The sequence below is a fragment of the Cebus imitator genome, unplaced genomic scaffold, assembly GCF_001604975.1.
Source record: "Cebus imitator isolate Cc_AM_T3 unplaced genomic scaffold, Cebus_imitator-1.0 Scaffold248, whole genome shotgun sequence".
Classification (NCBI taxonomy): domain Eukaryota; kingdom Metazoa; phylum Chordata; class Mammalia; order Primates; family Cebidae; genus Cebus; species Cebus imitator.
Window position 1 is genome coordinate 2,540,092 of NW_016107563.1, and position 14,706 is coordinate 2,554,797.

General features: G+C 45.2%; 2 protein-coding genes across 2 annotated transcripts in view; one reads left to right on the forward strand and one right to left on the reverse strand.

Moving 5' to 3' along the window:
• Positions 1 to 2,783: 2,783 nt before the first annotated feature.
• On the reverse strand, positions 2,784 to 7,045 carry CUNH6orf141 (chromosome unknown C6orf141 homolog). The gene is made up of 2 exons (XM_017498663.2): positions 6,021 to 7,045; positions 2,784 to 3,463 (listed from the first exon to the last, which is right to left on the reverse strand). Exon 1 carries the CDS (start codon positions 6,901 to 6,903, stop codon positions 6,271 to 6,273), a length of 633 nt encoding a protein of 210 aa, XP_017354152.1. The 5' UTR covers positions 6,904 to 7,045; the 3' UTR covers positions 2,784 to 3,463; positions 6,021 to 6,270.
• Positions 7,046 to 9,206: 2,161 nt separating this feature from the next.
• The window catches only part of LOC108282680 (dual specificity mitogen-activated protein kinase kinase 1-like), a 9,896-nt gene continuing 4,396 nt past the window's right edge, over positions 9,207 to 14,706 (forward strand). Inside the window, exons 1-3 of the mRNA XM_017498673.2 lie at positions 9,207 to 9,470; positions 12,230 to 12,431; positions 14,332 to 14,396. Of these exons, the coding sequence (XP_017354162.1) occupies positions 9,222 to 9,470; positions 12,230 to 12,431; positions 14,332 to 14,396 (516 nt within the window). The 5' untranslated portion in view covers positions 9,207 to 9,221. The remainder of the gene's footprint in view (positions 9,471 to 12,229; positions 12,432 to 14,331; positions 14,397 to 14,706) is intronic.

Here is a 14,706-nt window from a genome sequence, read left to right on the forward strand (position 1 = left end):
ACAGGTATAATGTGACTATCTCTTTAAAACAAATCTGTGACTAAATCTTCCAGAATTTTATGACTGGGGTTTTTTAGTTTCTAACTCTTGTGTTAGGATTGGTCTAACACAAATGAAAGACTGAATATATATATGGACAATGACCAGATCATATATGGTAAAATATGAAAAAAGACAGAAAAGAGTCTTAGTAAAAACCACTGGTTTGGATTTGATTTTGTGAGTGTGTTGTATGTCTTCTGCTCTTTGTCATTAAAGACTAAAGCCTAATTAGAATGAAAAGTAAACCGAACAATAACACACTACTGCTACCACTACTGCTAATTATAATAATCATCATAGCTAATTTTGAGTATTTACCATATGCCAGACACTGTCCTAAGAATTTTTTATTCAACTTAATCCTAGAAAAATTCTTATGAAGTTGGTATCACTTATTACAGAATGCCAACCTACAAGCTTTGTGACAAGGAACTAACAACCTGGGAAGTCAAACCACAGCCTCTGGAGTCATCAGCTTAAAAGGTCAGGAGTTGGTCAGGGAGTGCCAGCTTCTCTTCCCCCTCCCCAACTCAGGGCCCACCTGAGAAAGCCCTAAACCAATCATATAAGAAGCTGTCCTTCTAGATGACCTGCCTCCAGCTCCTGCATGCCAATATGCTCCAAGCAGAGCACAACTAAAGTCTTTCTCTTCCCGCTATTATTAAGTATAATTGCATGGGTCAGAGTTAAACAAGCAAGGAAAACTTTATTCAAGACTACTGCGTTAGAGGCCAGATGTGGTGGCTCAAGCCTGTTATTCTAGCATGTTGGGAGGCCAAGGCAAGTGGATTATTTAAGGCCAGACTGCACAACATGACGAAACTGTCTCTACTAAAAATTAAATAAATAAATAAAATATTCTGGTGTGGTAGCATGCACTTGTTGTACTCTCAGCTACTCAGGAGGCTGAGGCAGGAGAATCGCTTTAACCAGGAGGCAGAGGTTGGGTTGCAGTGAGTCAAGACTGCATCACTGCCCTCCAGCCTGGATAACAGAGCAAGACCGTCTCCAAAAACAAAAACAAACAAACCAAACAAGACAAAAAAAGGATTGCAACGGGGGAGAGAGATTAAACTCCAATTCTTTGAAGCAAAAGATGGGAACATTTTAAGCATTAAGGTAAGAATGTTAAAAGGGACATTGGTCAATGTGATTATGTCATAAATGTTTGCTGATCGGCACTTTGAGAAGTTGGGCTTCCACCCTCCCACAGAGACTGAAAGTTAGAGACGTCTGGTTTTGCTTGTTTGGGTTTTTTGTTTTTTTGGTAATTACATTTCAAAAGGATGCCTCCTAGGTCCTTAAGAAAGACTTACCAGGATCTTTCTTAGATTTATATTTCAAAGGAGCAGATAAATAATTTACAATTGAGTCTTCTAAAGTAAATGCTCTAAGAAAAGGGAAGTCAGGGACCTACAGTCAAGAAACTTATCTAAAATTTAGCAAAACTGAGGAACTGGTAAGATCATCTTGGTCACTATAAAGCTTTCCTATTGCCCTGCCTGCCTTCTCTTCTGGCTAAGCACAAATGATGTTGGCTGACTCCCATACTATACCTAGCTCTGCAAACACAGCCTCTATTTGTTCTACTTTTGGGACGGCTGCAGTCTCCTCAAAGTTTTCTTGTTCTTTTTTAACATTAGAAATCTAAGTTTGAATTTGGTTAATTCCTTGCTTTGAAGATAACCAAGTCTTAATGCTTTGTTTGTGACTATTGGCTGCATAATGCCTGAAAACCGATCACAACTTCTTAGTCTCTCCAAAGTAATCTGGACTTTATCTTCAACTAGAAAAGTAAATTCACAGATTTGCCCTCCCTAATTACAGAGCAAAGTACTGGCTGCAGTTATGGAGATGTCATGGTGTTCAGGAGTCACAGCCCTTTGTTTACTTATCTGAATCAGTTGATTCAAATTCTGGCTCCACCTTTTCCCCACCCCTTACAATTCATCATAAGTGGCTGACAAGTCCTGACTCAGCCTGTAGAGGTGTTGCAATTGTGCAATGTGTTAATGACTTCCTGACTTTTCACCCTTACAAGAGTTTGAGAATGTATTATTTCATATTCCTAGATAATGAAATAGTCACATTTCTGAAATAGTTTGAAATCCAATGATGAGTCAATGGCTCATTGGGACAACTTTTAAAATAATAAGGCTCTTTAAAAAGACACTATAAAGCATCATAGAGCTCTCTTTGCCAATTTACCAATTTGTATCTACTATCTTTCACCCTCCTGTTATCTTTAAATGTTTTCAAATTTCTGCAAATTATTATCTTCATGACATTGTTAACAATTAATAGGGAATACAGAATAAATAAACTTTTTGGTTTTGGTAAGTGACAAAATAGAACACAGAACTAAATATGAGAATATGTCAATGTTTCTCAAACTTTAATGTGAACCATCCAATGATCTTGACAATGCAGAGTCTGATTCAGCAGATTTGGAATCGGGCTTGAGATTCAACGTTTCCAAATGCCTTCTTGGAGATGCCCAGGTTGCTGTTTCATAGAAAACATCTTGAGTAGCATATGTGTGTTTATATAAAGACAATACTCAGAAAATATACAGAGGTTGCATTATTACTATTTTATATAGTTTATGCTTAGAAAAATGTAGGTATATACGTAGGTATATACACATGAAAATATAATAAAATAAAGCCATCTTTGGCTGGGCATGATAGCTGAGGCCTACAAGCCCAGCGTGTTAGGAGGCCAATGCAGGAGGATTGCTTGAGTCCAGAATTTTAAGACTGGTCTGGGCAACATAGCAAGGCACTATCTCTGTAAAATAAAAACAAAACAAAACAAAACAAAAAACTCATACTTGAAACATGCCAAATATTAAAAGAGATTTGGGGTCATCTGTACATTTTTGTTTCTTTAATAATAATTTTCTTTTTCTTCATAATATTTCCCCAATTTTATGCAGTGTGTATAACTTTTTCTTTTAATAAAAAGTTTGTTTTTTTTTTTTTNTTTTTTTTTTTTTCTTTTTCAAAGCAAAAAGCCACATCAAGTTTTATCGCCATGCACTGGTAACGTCCAACAAAAATAAGCAGCAAGTCAAATGTAATTATTCCTGAAAGGAAATGATGGTTGTAAACCAAGAGTTTTAAGAGAGGGTGACACTTGCCTGATCCCAGTAACTATGCAATTCTGACATTTGTCTTATGGTCACTGGAGTGGCTTCTGGAAGTCTTTGATGTGGTTCATCCACCAAACACAATTTTAGATAATCTTATTTTTCAGTGGAGTAGACGTAAGATCAAACAGCCAAGGCCCAGCCATTCTCAGAGATTTCTTAGTATTGAAGATGCCCAATTCACTTTGGATGCATTCCCAGGTCACTTGTAAATGGGGTAAGATTTCTCAGGCTCTTCACATGACAGGGTTCTGCTTGGATGAGGAGCACCTGTGAAGCAAATTCAACAGTATTTCGACTTACTATTTTTTGTTTCCAGTGAGAAGGAAATCTGTAAACATGCTGTAGGCAATTAATAAGGAAGTTGAATAAGTGCTTTAAAAATAAATTTTCATTGCTTGGAACACTGTGAGGAAAGGAAAAAAAGTCACTTAAAATGAACTCAAACATATTTGGTTTAAAGGAGTTAAGCTAACTTGACTAAGGGCAGTTTTGGCTGAAAGACAAAATGAAAACAAATTGTGTCTCTTCTGCTTCTCTAGACAACAGGGTATCAGATTTAAAATCCCAGAGGGAAAACAAACTAGCCTGACAAATCAAAGAAAGTATTCAAAGCTATCTGCCCAGACTAAGTGGTATGTAAAATCTTTTCATACCACTTAGCTCTGGGCAGAAGGGAGCTTTGCTCAAAGAACTAGGGTACATATGCTTTGTTAAGCATAGTATACCTTAGTTCTTTGAGCCTTAGCATGAGTCCCTACATAAGATGTGAATGTCATTTCTACGGAATTTAAGAAATATACTTGCTGATCCATTAAAGCTTGGGAAAAGCTAGAAATAAGTCCTTTCTTTCAGGAGTACGCAAGAGTCTTACTAAAAACCACTGGTTTGGCTTCCAATGGATTTCTTGTGTTATACGATTCCTGCTCTTTGTTACTAAATAAAAGACTAAAGCCTAGTTATGATGAAAAGTGAGCTAAATAATAACCATGCTAATAATAAAAATGTAACTAACTTCAAGTGTTTATTGTATGACAGGCAGGGTTCTAAGTATTTTCATTTAACTTAATCCTCTCCATGAAGAGATACGAAAAATCTCTATGAAGTTGATACGATTTATTGTCCCCACTTAATAAATCAGGACACAGAGGCATACAGAGATAAGGCACCTTTGCCCAAGGACACACAGTTAATAAAGAGGTAGAGCCAGTTTTGAACCCAGGCAGCTGAGTTCCAGAGCTTGCCTCCAGAGAAGGCAACTGAGTGATGCTACTTACCATTTTTGGTTATTGTGAAAGAGACTTTTTTTGTTCTCCATATTCAATGATCAGTCACCTGGGGCATGTGATGATTCAACCGAATTAATAAACTCAGGTCTGAAACTTACATGCCACGCAGGTTAATCTCACACTGGAGTCAAGCAGGTTGTTAGGAAAAGAGATTCATTTTAAGGGATAAAACTTTTCTACTTGTCAAGCAGTTTTGAACACAAATGAGTTCAGATGCTGAATTCCTCTCCCAAGTGAGGGTCTCACAGGCCTAAGAACTGCTAATGATGATTCTCCAGGCAAGAGGCCTTGCAGGATTCAGGAACATCAAGGTGATTCTAGTACTTTTCATAAACATGAGTTAGAAAACCTAGGATATCCTCAGTCATCTTTTGACCCCTAAATAAGGGTCAGATAAGTCCTTTAATGGCCACCCCAAACCTTTAGGAGGGAGAGGATCATATTCTTCATTCACTTAGCAGGCATAAGCAATTACTAGGGGTGTCTTATCTATCTGGCCTGCCAGGAGACAAGGGGTGGATCAGATGATCTTCTGAGAACATTTCAAGCTCTAAACTAAAAATGAAGGCAAAAGGGAAGGCTGGGGAAGAAGGCACTTTTCAACCATTTGCTCATCAAAAGCCAGAGTCCTCCTTGCTTTGTTAATTCTTGCAGCAAACTCCTTCAGTAGCGGTAAAGTCAAGCAGTTCACCTGGAGAGGGCTGCTTTGCTCCTCACAGAGCTGCAACCAAGCCAAATACTAAAGAGTTAATTCAGATGGTATTTAATAATATAGAGGAGTAAACAAAATAAGAAAATTTAGTTGTTTTAGTAGTACCAGAAGAGATTTTTTAACTACACCAGGAGAGTGGTATTATGAATCCATTCTTGACTATAAGTCTCATTAACGAAGAACTGTGGAAAAGAAGACATGAACTCATGGCAAACTACACATTGCTATCCACCTTTAGATCAGAACATTTACACGCAGTATGTTTAATATTAAAATTAAAGATTTCTGATAAATGCATGTTTACAGGACCAAATTAGCTATTGTTTGTGGTAAAGCCTTTTTAAACAGAATTTCTTGCTATTTAAATCTTAGTCTTCTGTTCTCTACTCTTTCTTCCCCTAGCGCCTCTCTTTTTCTTTCTAACACTGAAATGTGGGGGAGAAAAATGAAAAGTGCACATCAGAAGGGAGTCACTTGCTGCTTTGGTTTTATTTTTTATTTTCCCATTTCTTTTTACTTTCTATTTTTGGCTTTTAAAACAAGCCTCTCTCCTCCACCCACTCCCACTTTCTTTGCAGAGAGCAGACTTCAAACTTCACTTCTGCTTCTAGGTCCTAAAGAGAAAGAAGGTGGGAGCGGGGTGGGGGGCGGGTAACGGAAAAGAGATCAATCGAGTTACTGCAAAATGCAAATTAACAGGTTTGCTCATTTCAAAACTCCCACATTCTGCCAATTTGAAGACATCTTTTCTCCCCCTCTTCTGAATGACTTAGCTCCCCAGACTCCCACGGAATTCAAGCCACAAAGAAGGTATTATACTGCTTACAGTTCTTATCTGCCTCTCTGAAGCGCTGCGCCAGCCTCTGGAAAGGTTCCTTCTGCAGGTTAATTGCAGCTTGGAGTTCCCAGAAGAGCATTTTCTTTTTAGGATGATCGCTCATCCACCGTCCCGGAACATTTCTCGGGCTCCTCTCTAGAGTCTAATCTCCTCGAGCCAGCTCCCTGGAGACGGTGAAACCCTCCTCTCCGCGGCGTGGACGCGGGGTGCCTTTCGTCGTGCCTGGAGAGCCTGGGGTTCAGCAGGGGCCCCGGCGCCCCCCAGGCTGTCTCTCTCTACTGCTGCGAAAAGTGAGCGCGGTCACAGAGTGCTCCTCAGTCCTCGTGGTCATGCGACCCTTGGCCCACGAGGTCTGCAACACTTCTTGAGTTACCTGATAATCCTCCACCCGCACCAGCACGTATTTGGGTGGGTCTGCTGGGTCCCGCGGCGGGGCTACACGCCTGCCAGAAATTCGCTTTTCTCGTTGAAAGACGTGAGAAGAGCAGCTGGGCTCCTGGCCCTGGTCCTCGCCACCCGCAAGAGGAGGGTCCTCTCCCTCGGCCATCGCTTCCCGTGCAGGGTCCCCCCGAGTCCCTAACCACCTCTCTGGGTGCAGGAGAAAGAGCACTTTCTCTCTGACCCAGGACTCACGGTCCAATTCCTCTCCGGCCCGAGGTCCGAGGGTCCGACCTGCCGACCTGTCCTCGTGGCCGCCGCCCAGGCTTCGGCTTGCTCCTGCCGTCCCGGGATTCGGGGTGCCCGGAGCCAGCGGAGCCCCGCGCTCCACCTCGCGCTCCACCTCGCGCGGGAAAGGCCTGCGGGAAGAGTCCGTGGGATTCGCAGCTCCCTGAGGCCCCCGGGTCCCCATCCTGGCAAAAGAGTCATTCATTCGTTCGTTCTTTGACCTGTTCAGGCAGCGAGCGCCTGCCGGGCTCCGGAAAGCGCGGGACCAACAAGTCCTGGGTGTGACCCCTGCGGCCGCCCAGGACTCCCCGCCCGCGAGAGCAGGAGATTGGATCAGCCCCAGGCCAATCGCGCGCGGAGCCCGCCTCCCCGCGCTCCGCCTCGCCCACCTGGCGGCCGTCTAGCCATTCAGAGAGGAAGCTGACACAGGTCCCAGCCACCGCTTCTTCTTCCTACCCCTGTCCGGAGCCCTGCTCCCTTTGTCCTTCGCTGATTCAGCCTCCTCTTCTCACCTCTGTCCTAGTTTCCCACCCTCCTTTCGTTTTTCTCCGGAGCGGAGGCGCAAAGGGCACCCTCGCACTGCGCCCCCCTGAAATGTCCCGAAGTTTGCTTTCCAAGGACACTCCTTGAGGTGAAGGAACAAGGAAGTTTGTTTGCATTTTAATTATCTTATCTAATTCTAAAAAGGGTTTTGTGTCCACTCCGAATCCACTCCCTCCATGCTGCCAAAGTGATGGAATGTCGATCAAAGGGTCAGACGGAAAAGCTGAAGCCTTGGAGAAATTGGTTTTGGTTTCTTTGTCTTTATTCCTTTGGAATGCCAGGATCTGGAAGACATCTGGAGATCTGTCTCCCCCTCCCTCTCCCCCTCCCCCTCCTCCTCCTTCTCCTTCGCCTTCTCTTCCTTTTCTCCCTCTCCCTCTCAGTCCCTTAAGTAGCCGGGACTACAGTCTCTTACCCCCATGCCAAGCTTTTCTTTATGTTTTTATTTTCTAGAGATGGTAGAGGTGGCGCTTTCCTATATTGCCCAGTCTGGTCTCGAAGTCCTGGGCTTATGCGATCCCCAGGATCCCTACCCCACCCCCACACCCGCCTGGGCCTCCCCAGATTCTGGCATTACAGGCTTGAGCCACCGCCCTGGCCAGTCTTCATTTCGTTTGAAATGAACGCTTGTCTCAGGAAGGTGTAGTCTTTGATTTAAAACAAACTGTAAAACAGAAGCAAAACAAACATCCAAATGAATTTTTTTCAGGACTTAAAATTGTTTGTGTTTTTGTCGTTTATAAAAGCCCCGCTGCACCCACCCGTCCTCTAACCACAGGGGTTAGGTATCTCTGGAGAGGCTTTCAGAATTTCATAGGCAGGCCCTCTGGACACACTACTCTTTGCCTAAGGGTAAGGGAGGTGGGGGGAGGGAGGCTAGGTCATAGAAAAAGAGCTCAGTTTGTGGTTTCCAGTTCATCCTTAGTAACATCTGCTTGTTTTACTTAAAAAAAAAAAAAAAAAAAGAATAATAATAAAAAATAAATGCATTCATATAAAACAGTATTGAAGGGAAAAATAATGAAACATTGTAAGTGGCTCTGCTGGGTTGTATTACAGGGGGTGGGTTTTTTTTCTCATTTTCTAGATGTCCTGTATGGTGTCCGTATTACAAGTATTGAGGATTTCCTGTCATGGTTTAGGACTTTTCCTAGACATGGCCTGCCCTTGAAGTCAGTCTCATTGTTTGCCGATGTCTGCTCCACAAAGCCCTGCCCCAGGGGCCTTCACCAAGTCCCAGCCTTGGTTTCCTCGCTTATAAATGAGGATAATTGGCTGATGTATGCACTTTACAGGATAATTGTGTGAATCAGAGGATACAGTGGAAGACAAAATGTTCAGAAATTTAGGTCTCTGCAAACTAAGGGCCAGTGTACGGGTATTTGTGGCAGTGACCAGATGGGTGGGGTGGGGTGGGGGCATCGTTTTGACTCTGTGGAGCTTCAAGGCCTCTCATGCTCCAGCTCCAGGGAGCAAGGGGTTCCCCTTGACTGGCAGGGTAGATGTAGCTGTGTAGACGGCTAGGTGAGAGACTCCAGTGGAATGGACTAGATGGAATGACTTGGCTCCTACCCCAGCCACACATAGTGATAAGAAAAAGACCCACATGCTCTGGGCCTGGTGCAGAGTCACGAACGGGAGTTCCCACCACACCCTGCCCCTTCTAGCCTGTGTAGCCTCAGCAAGCAGGCAGGTCTTATTACTTTTTTTTTTGGTCCTGCCTCCTTCATAATCCAACCATAGATACTATGTCTTACAAGTAGGGGTGGTTGAAGCAACAGACTTTGAAATCCTGACCATTCACAATAACTGACCCCTTCCTGTGGGTCATCGGGCCAAGTGTGCATTCTCAAAGAGTGGAAATCTACTGCCTTTCTGTCCTTCTGCAGCAGCTGGTCATTTAATCTCCTGACAATTGCTTCTTGAACCCAGAACAAGGGGCCTTGGTGTACAGTGTTTGCAAGCCAAGGGCTGCCTCTGATGGGGGATAGGAGTGTTGTCCTGGGACTCACAGTCAGGGCTGCTTCTGTGTGGAATGCTGATCCTTCTCTTCCCCAGTCTACCTGTGTCAGTTCCCTTCTTTTCTATTTTCTTTTTCCTGCAGATGTCAAGCCCTCCAACATCCTAGTCAACTCCCGTGGGGAGATCAAGCTCTGTGACTTTGGGGTCAGCGGGCAGCTCATCGACTCCATGGCCAACTCCTTCGTGGGCACAAGGTCCTACATGTCGGTAAGAACAGAAGTTTCCATTGCTTGAGCTTCTTGTGCTGGATAGGGGACAAGAAGTAAGGGAGATGAAGTTGAATGGGAAGGTGGTTTTGGTTTTTCTTAGGCCTTGGAGCATAACTGGGATATTGGGGCCTTGGCTCATTGAAAGGATTGTCCAGCTCCAGAGTGCACCTTTCATTCTGAAGGATTGTGAGCTCCAGCTCCCCTCTGGGCATTTCTAAATGATCGTCTTCAGATCCGCAAACCGAGTATGCTCAGATAAATGACCCACCCCAAACGATCTCACCTCCTCCTTTTCTCTTAGCAATAAATAGATAGCATTACCTCCCTGGTTTCCCAAGGGAGAAGCCTGAACATTCGCTTGTAACCTGCCTTCTCAGCAGTTCATCCTTTCAGTGTCTAGCAGCCCCCAACTCTTGAGACTCTGCTCAGAGTTGCCCAGCCTCTTTTCTCCCTCCTCACTACGTCTGCCAGTCACCTACCCCTCCCCTAACTGCAGCACACCCGGTCCCCTCACCCGGAGCCTCTGCTCCACTGCAGCCAACACTCTGTGTTGGGGGTCTTCCCTGCTGCCCCTACCTCTGCGGGCTCCCATTGTCACTAGAGCATTGTGTGGAGCCACCCCCACACCATGGCAGCACCGGCATGTTCTTTTCCCTCCTCCATATTACCAGCTCCTGGGGGACAGGGACAAGGTGTCTCTCTTGTCTCTAGCGTCTGGCGTGGGGCCTGGCATGTGGTAGGTGTTCGGGGAATGCTTGGCAAGTGGGTAGATGTTTGGTTGGCTGAATGGGAGGGTACATGGATAGCACACTTCTGAGAATGATCGCAAAGGTGAAAATTTGAGTCTTAACTCACATTATATACACTGGGCCAGTGCTGAAGTGTCGCAGAGTGGAGGAGCATTGGAGCGAGTGGGCAGTCTTTACAGAAGTGGCGGGAGCAGGCCCACATGGGGGACAGGTGCCGGGGCTCAGATCTTAACATGTACAAAGTGTTTTGTGTGTTCTCTGTCAAAGCACGTATCATGTCCCTGGAAGGTCTCATTTGGTCCATGTGGCTGTCCCAGGAAATAAAGATGATTGCGTCCATTTTAGACGTGAGGAAGTGTAGATTCAGGGAGGTTAAGCAAGCTGCCTACTTAACCTTGCTGAGCCAGGATTGAAAGCCAGCTGCCTCCTTGCCAGGCATACGCCCTTTGCACAGCACGCCCTCATTTGCCTCTTAGGGAGGATTTGGCACCTGTGTCCAGATCCCAGTGTGAACACATCCTCATTCCTTCTTGCTGGCGCCTACCCCCCACTATGACTCCAGGCACTGTCAACATCACTTACCTGGCACTGACCCACATCCCCCCACCCCCAGTGACCCACAGCGGAACTCTCTTTCTCTGTCATCTCCTCATTGCTTCTTCCCTAAATGTCTAATAACAGAGCAGCTGGCATCCTGGGCCATTTGATTGCCAACTCTCAAATTCAAAATCCATTAACAGGCCCTGGGACTCACTGATCAAGGGTTTAATGATTTGAGTTTTTGTGATTATATGGTCAGTTCCAAAATAGTCTAGTGTAGGAGTTAGTGAACAATGCTACAAGAGAAGTTAATGTCTAAATGGATACACTATGGCCAGAGTAAAGATTTTCTTGGTAGGGTTCTTGAAATACATGTGCTATTTCAGATAATGCTCATTAAAAATAATGCTTGTGTATAGCACTGTGTACTTTTTTTCTCTTTGGCTCTTCCCACCAGTATCAACTAATATTTGTATAACATTCTGCAACATCCGACGTACATTTTCATATGATTTGATCTTTTTAGTAACTCTAAGTAGAGTTATGTCATTGTTATGTCAATGATAAAATATTAGTCATTTTCATCAGCAGCTCCATTTTTTTCTCTTTCTTTTTTGGACAGAGTTTTTGCTCTTGTTGCCCAAGCCGGAGTGCAGTGGTGCGATCTCGGCTCACTGCAACCGTCGTCTCCTGGGTTCAAGAGAGTCAGTCTCAGCCTTCTAGGTAGCTGGGATTACAGGTGCCTGCTACCATGTTCAGCTAATTTTTGCATTTTTATAGAGATGGGGTTTCGCTGTGTTGGCCAGCCTGGTCTCCTGACCTCATGTTATCTGCCTGCTTTGGCCTTCAGAAGTGCTGGGATTACAGGCATGAGCCACCATGCCCAGCCCAGCAGCAGCCCCATTTTATAGATGAGGCTGAGATTCAGGATCCTTTAGCTTGTAAGTCCAAGAATTGGGACTTAAGTCTCAGACCCACTGATCCTAGATCTTTTGTTCTCTGTATCCACGGCACCACCTCATTCCCAACCCGAGTTCCACAAGCTTCATGTTTCAGATTCAGTAACAAGATGAACCTTTCATGCTGGGCTTTGGACAGGCTGCCCTGCCCGTGCAAGACAGTGGCCAGGCTGGGTAAGGCTAACCGTAGGCTGAAGTGGCCAAGCTGGGTAAGGCTAACCATAGGCTGAAGTGGCAGCCAGGGCCAAGCCAAGTCAGTGTGGTCTGTCAGTTTAGTCCAGATTATAGGAGAGAGAGAGCAGGGAGGAGGGGTCAAAGACACTGGAGCCAGCTAGGATTTGGTAAACACAATATTTGGGGGCAGGCAAGAGGCCAAATTCAAGAGATTAGTGGAGCTCTTGAAACAGTATATTAACTATTCAGAAGGGACAGAAGGGAAAATGCATTAGCAGATCCAGGGGTCCAACTTAGGTCAGGTGATTATAACTGTCTCTCTGTCTCTCCTGCAGCCAGAAAGGCTCCAGGGGACTCATTACTCTGTGCAGTCGGACATCTGGAGCATGGGACTCTCTCTGGTAGAGATGGCGGTTGGGAGGTATCCCATCCCTCCTCCAGATGCCAAGGAGCTGGAGCTGATGTTTGGGTGCCAGGTGGAGGGAGATGCGGCTGAGACCCCACCCAGGCCAAGGACCCCTGGGAGGCCCCTTAGCTGTGAGTAGCCTCTTGTGTCCCCACCTTGGACTGTGGGGTGGTCCCTTACTTTCAGGGATTTCTGAAGGGCTGATTCTTCGTACATTTTGCCAAGACTGATTCTGTGTCCCTGGATCCCACACTAGGGCAGGGAGAAGCAGCAGGGGTCTCCAGGTGGGTATAGGAGAGTGTTATTACCAACAACTTCCTTCCATTTGTTGAGTACATACTGTGTTTTAGGTACTGCACTTAGCACTTTGCATACATTATCTAACCTTTTGTATTTATTTAAGAATAATGGTCTTGCTGTGTTGCCCAGTGCAGTGGCTAGTCACAGCCTTCAAATCCTGGGCTCAAGCAGTCTTCCTCCCTCAGCCTCCAGAGTAGGCTGGGACTACAGACTATAATTTATTTGGGGCTTTGGGAGGGAAGGGGCTCACTCTTGTAACCCAGGCTAGATTGCAATGGCATGATCACAGCTCACTGCAGCCTCAACCTTCCAGGCCCAAGTGATCCTCCTGCCTCTGCCTCAGCCTCCTGAGTAGCTGAGACTACAGTCACATGTCACCACGCTCAGCTGAGCTGTTTTTTATTTTGTAGAGACATGGTCTCCCTATGTTTCTCAGGTTAGTCTCAAACTTTTGGGCTCAAACAATCCTCCTGCCTCAGCCTCCCAAAGTGCTGAGATTACAAGCATGATCCACCACGCCTGGCCTCTAATTTGTGGTTTTTCTTTTTGGATACTGGGTTTTGCCCTGTCACCCAGGCTGGAGTGCAGTAGTGTCATCATGGCTTATTGCAGCCATGACTTCTTGGGCTTAAGTGATCTTCCTGCCTCAGCCTCCTGAGTAGCTGAGACCACAGGTGTGTGGCACCATGCCTGGCTAATTTTTTTATTTTTTAGTATAGATGAGGTCTTGCTATGTTGCCTAGGCTGGTCTGGAACTCCTGGGCTCAAGTGATCCTCCTGCCTTGGCCTCCCAAAGTGTTGGGATTATAGGCATGAGCCACTGTGCCATCACCACTGTCTCATTCTGGAACATCTTCATTACCCTGGAAAGAAACCCCATCCCCCACTCCCCCCAGCCTGATCCCTGGACAACCACTAATCTACTTTCTGTGTCCACGGATTTGCCTAGCATTATATAATTTTAGTAGCATTCCATTTGTGAACATGATTATAATCTCCATTTTAAAGATGAGGAAACTGAGGCACAGTGCACTTGTCAAGGCTACATAGGCTTGTAAGTGGCCAACTCTGACTCCCAGGATGATAATCACTGTGCAGTACCACCTGTCTCGCTGAATGTGAATACTGGGAAGTAAGCCTGGTACTCAGGGAATAGCCTGACCTAGCCATATGTTTTTTATGTAGCTTTTGTCTGGCTAGGGATACCTGCCTTTACCTCTGTGAGGTCCACATGAGAGAGAGCTTGTATGAAGGGGAAAGCAGAGGGGGCTAGGGGTAGCTTGTTGACACGTCATTGGAGGGCCTGGTGGCTGTGGCCTCTGAGGCTGGCCTGTGATTCTAGGAGACAAAAGGAAGAAACGCACATTCATGGAGAATTAAAATTAAGCTCTTTAGTTATTTAGCTGCTCTCTCATTTGCTTCTCTCTCAATAGAAGGAAGAGGGAAAAGACAGACAAAATAATTATGTCTGTGCTTTACAAAACTCAGAACTTTGACTCAGCAGTGAACTGATTTGCCAAAGGTTACAAACTTAACATGTGGCAGAGCCCAGACTTGTACCCTGACCTTTGCTGGTCCCCTCTGTGTTCAAGCCTTACCTGTGGCTGTTTAATCTGTTTATTGTCCATGATTCTGTTCTGGCCCTAGGGATCCATGCCCAACCCCTTGCCTCATATTAACAAGTAATCTTCTGTTTCTGAGAAGTATTTTTTCTTTTTATAAAATTTGTAGCATATGGAATGGACAGCCGACCTCCCATGGCAATTTTTGAGTTGTTGGATTACATAGTCAATGAGGTAAGTACTGCCTGGTTTCCTTGACCTTGGAATTTTATTTGCTTATTTTAAGAAAACACCAATGGCTGGCCAGGTACGGTGGCTCACGCCTGTAATCCCAGCACTTTGGGAGGCTGAGGCGGGCAGATCACATGAGTACAGGGAGTTTGAGACCAGCCTGGCTAACATGGTGAAACCCTGTCTCTACTAAAAATACAAAATTAGCCGGGCATGGTGGTGCATGCCTGTAATCCCAGCTACTCGGGAGGCTGAGGCAGGAGAATCTCTTGAACCCTGGAGGCAGAGGTTGCAATAAGCCGAGATCGCACCA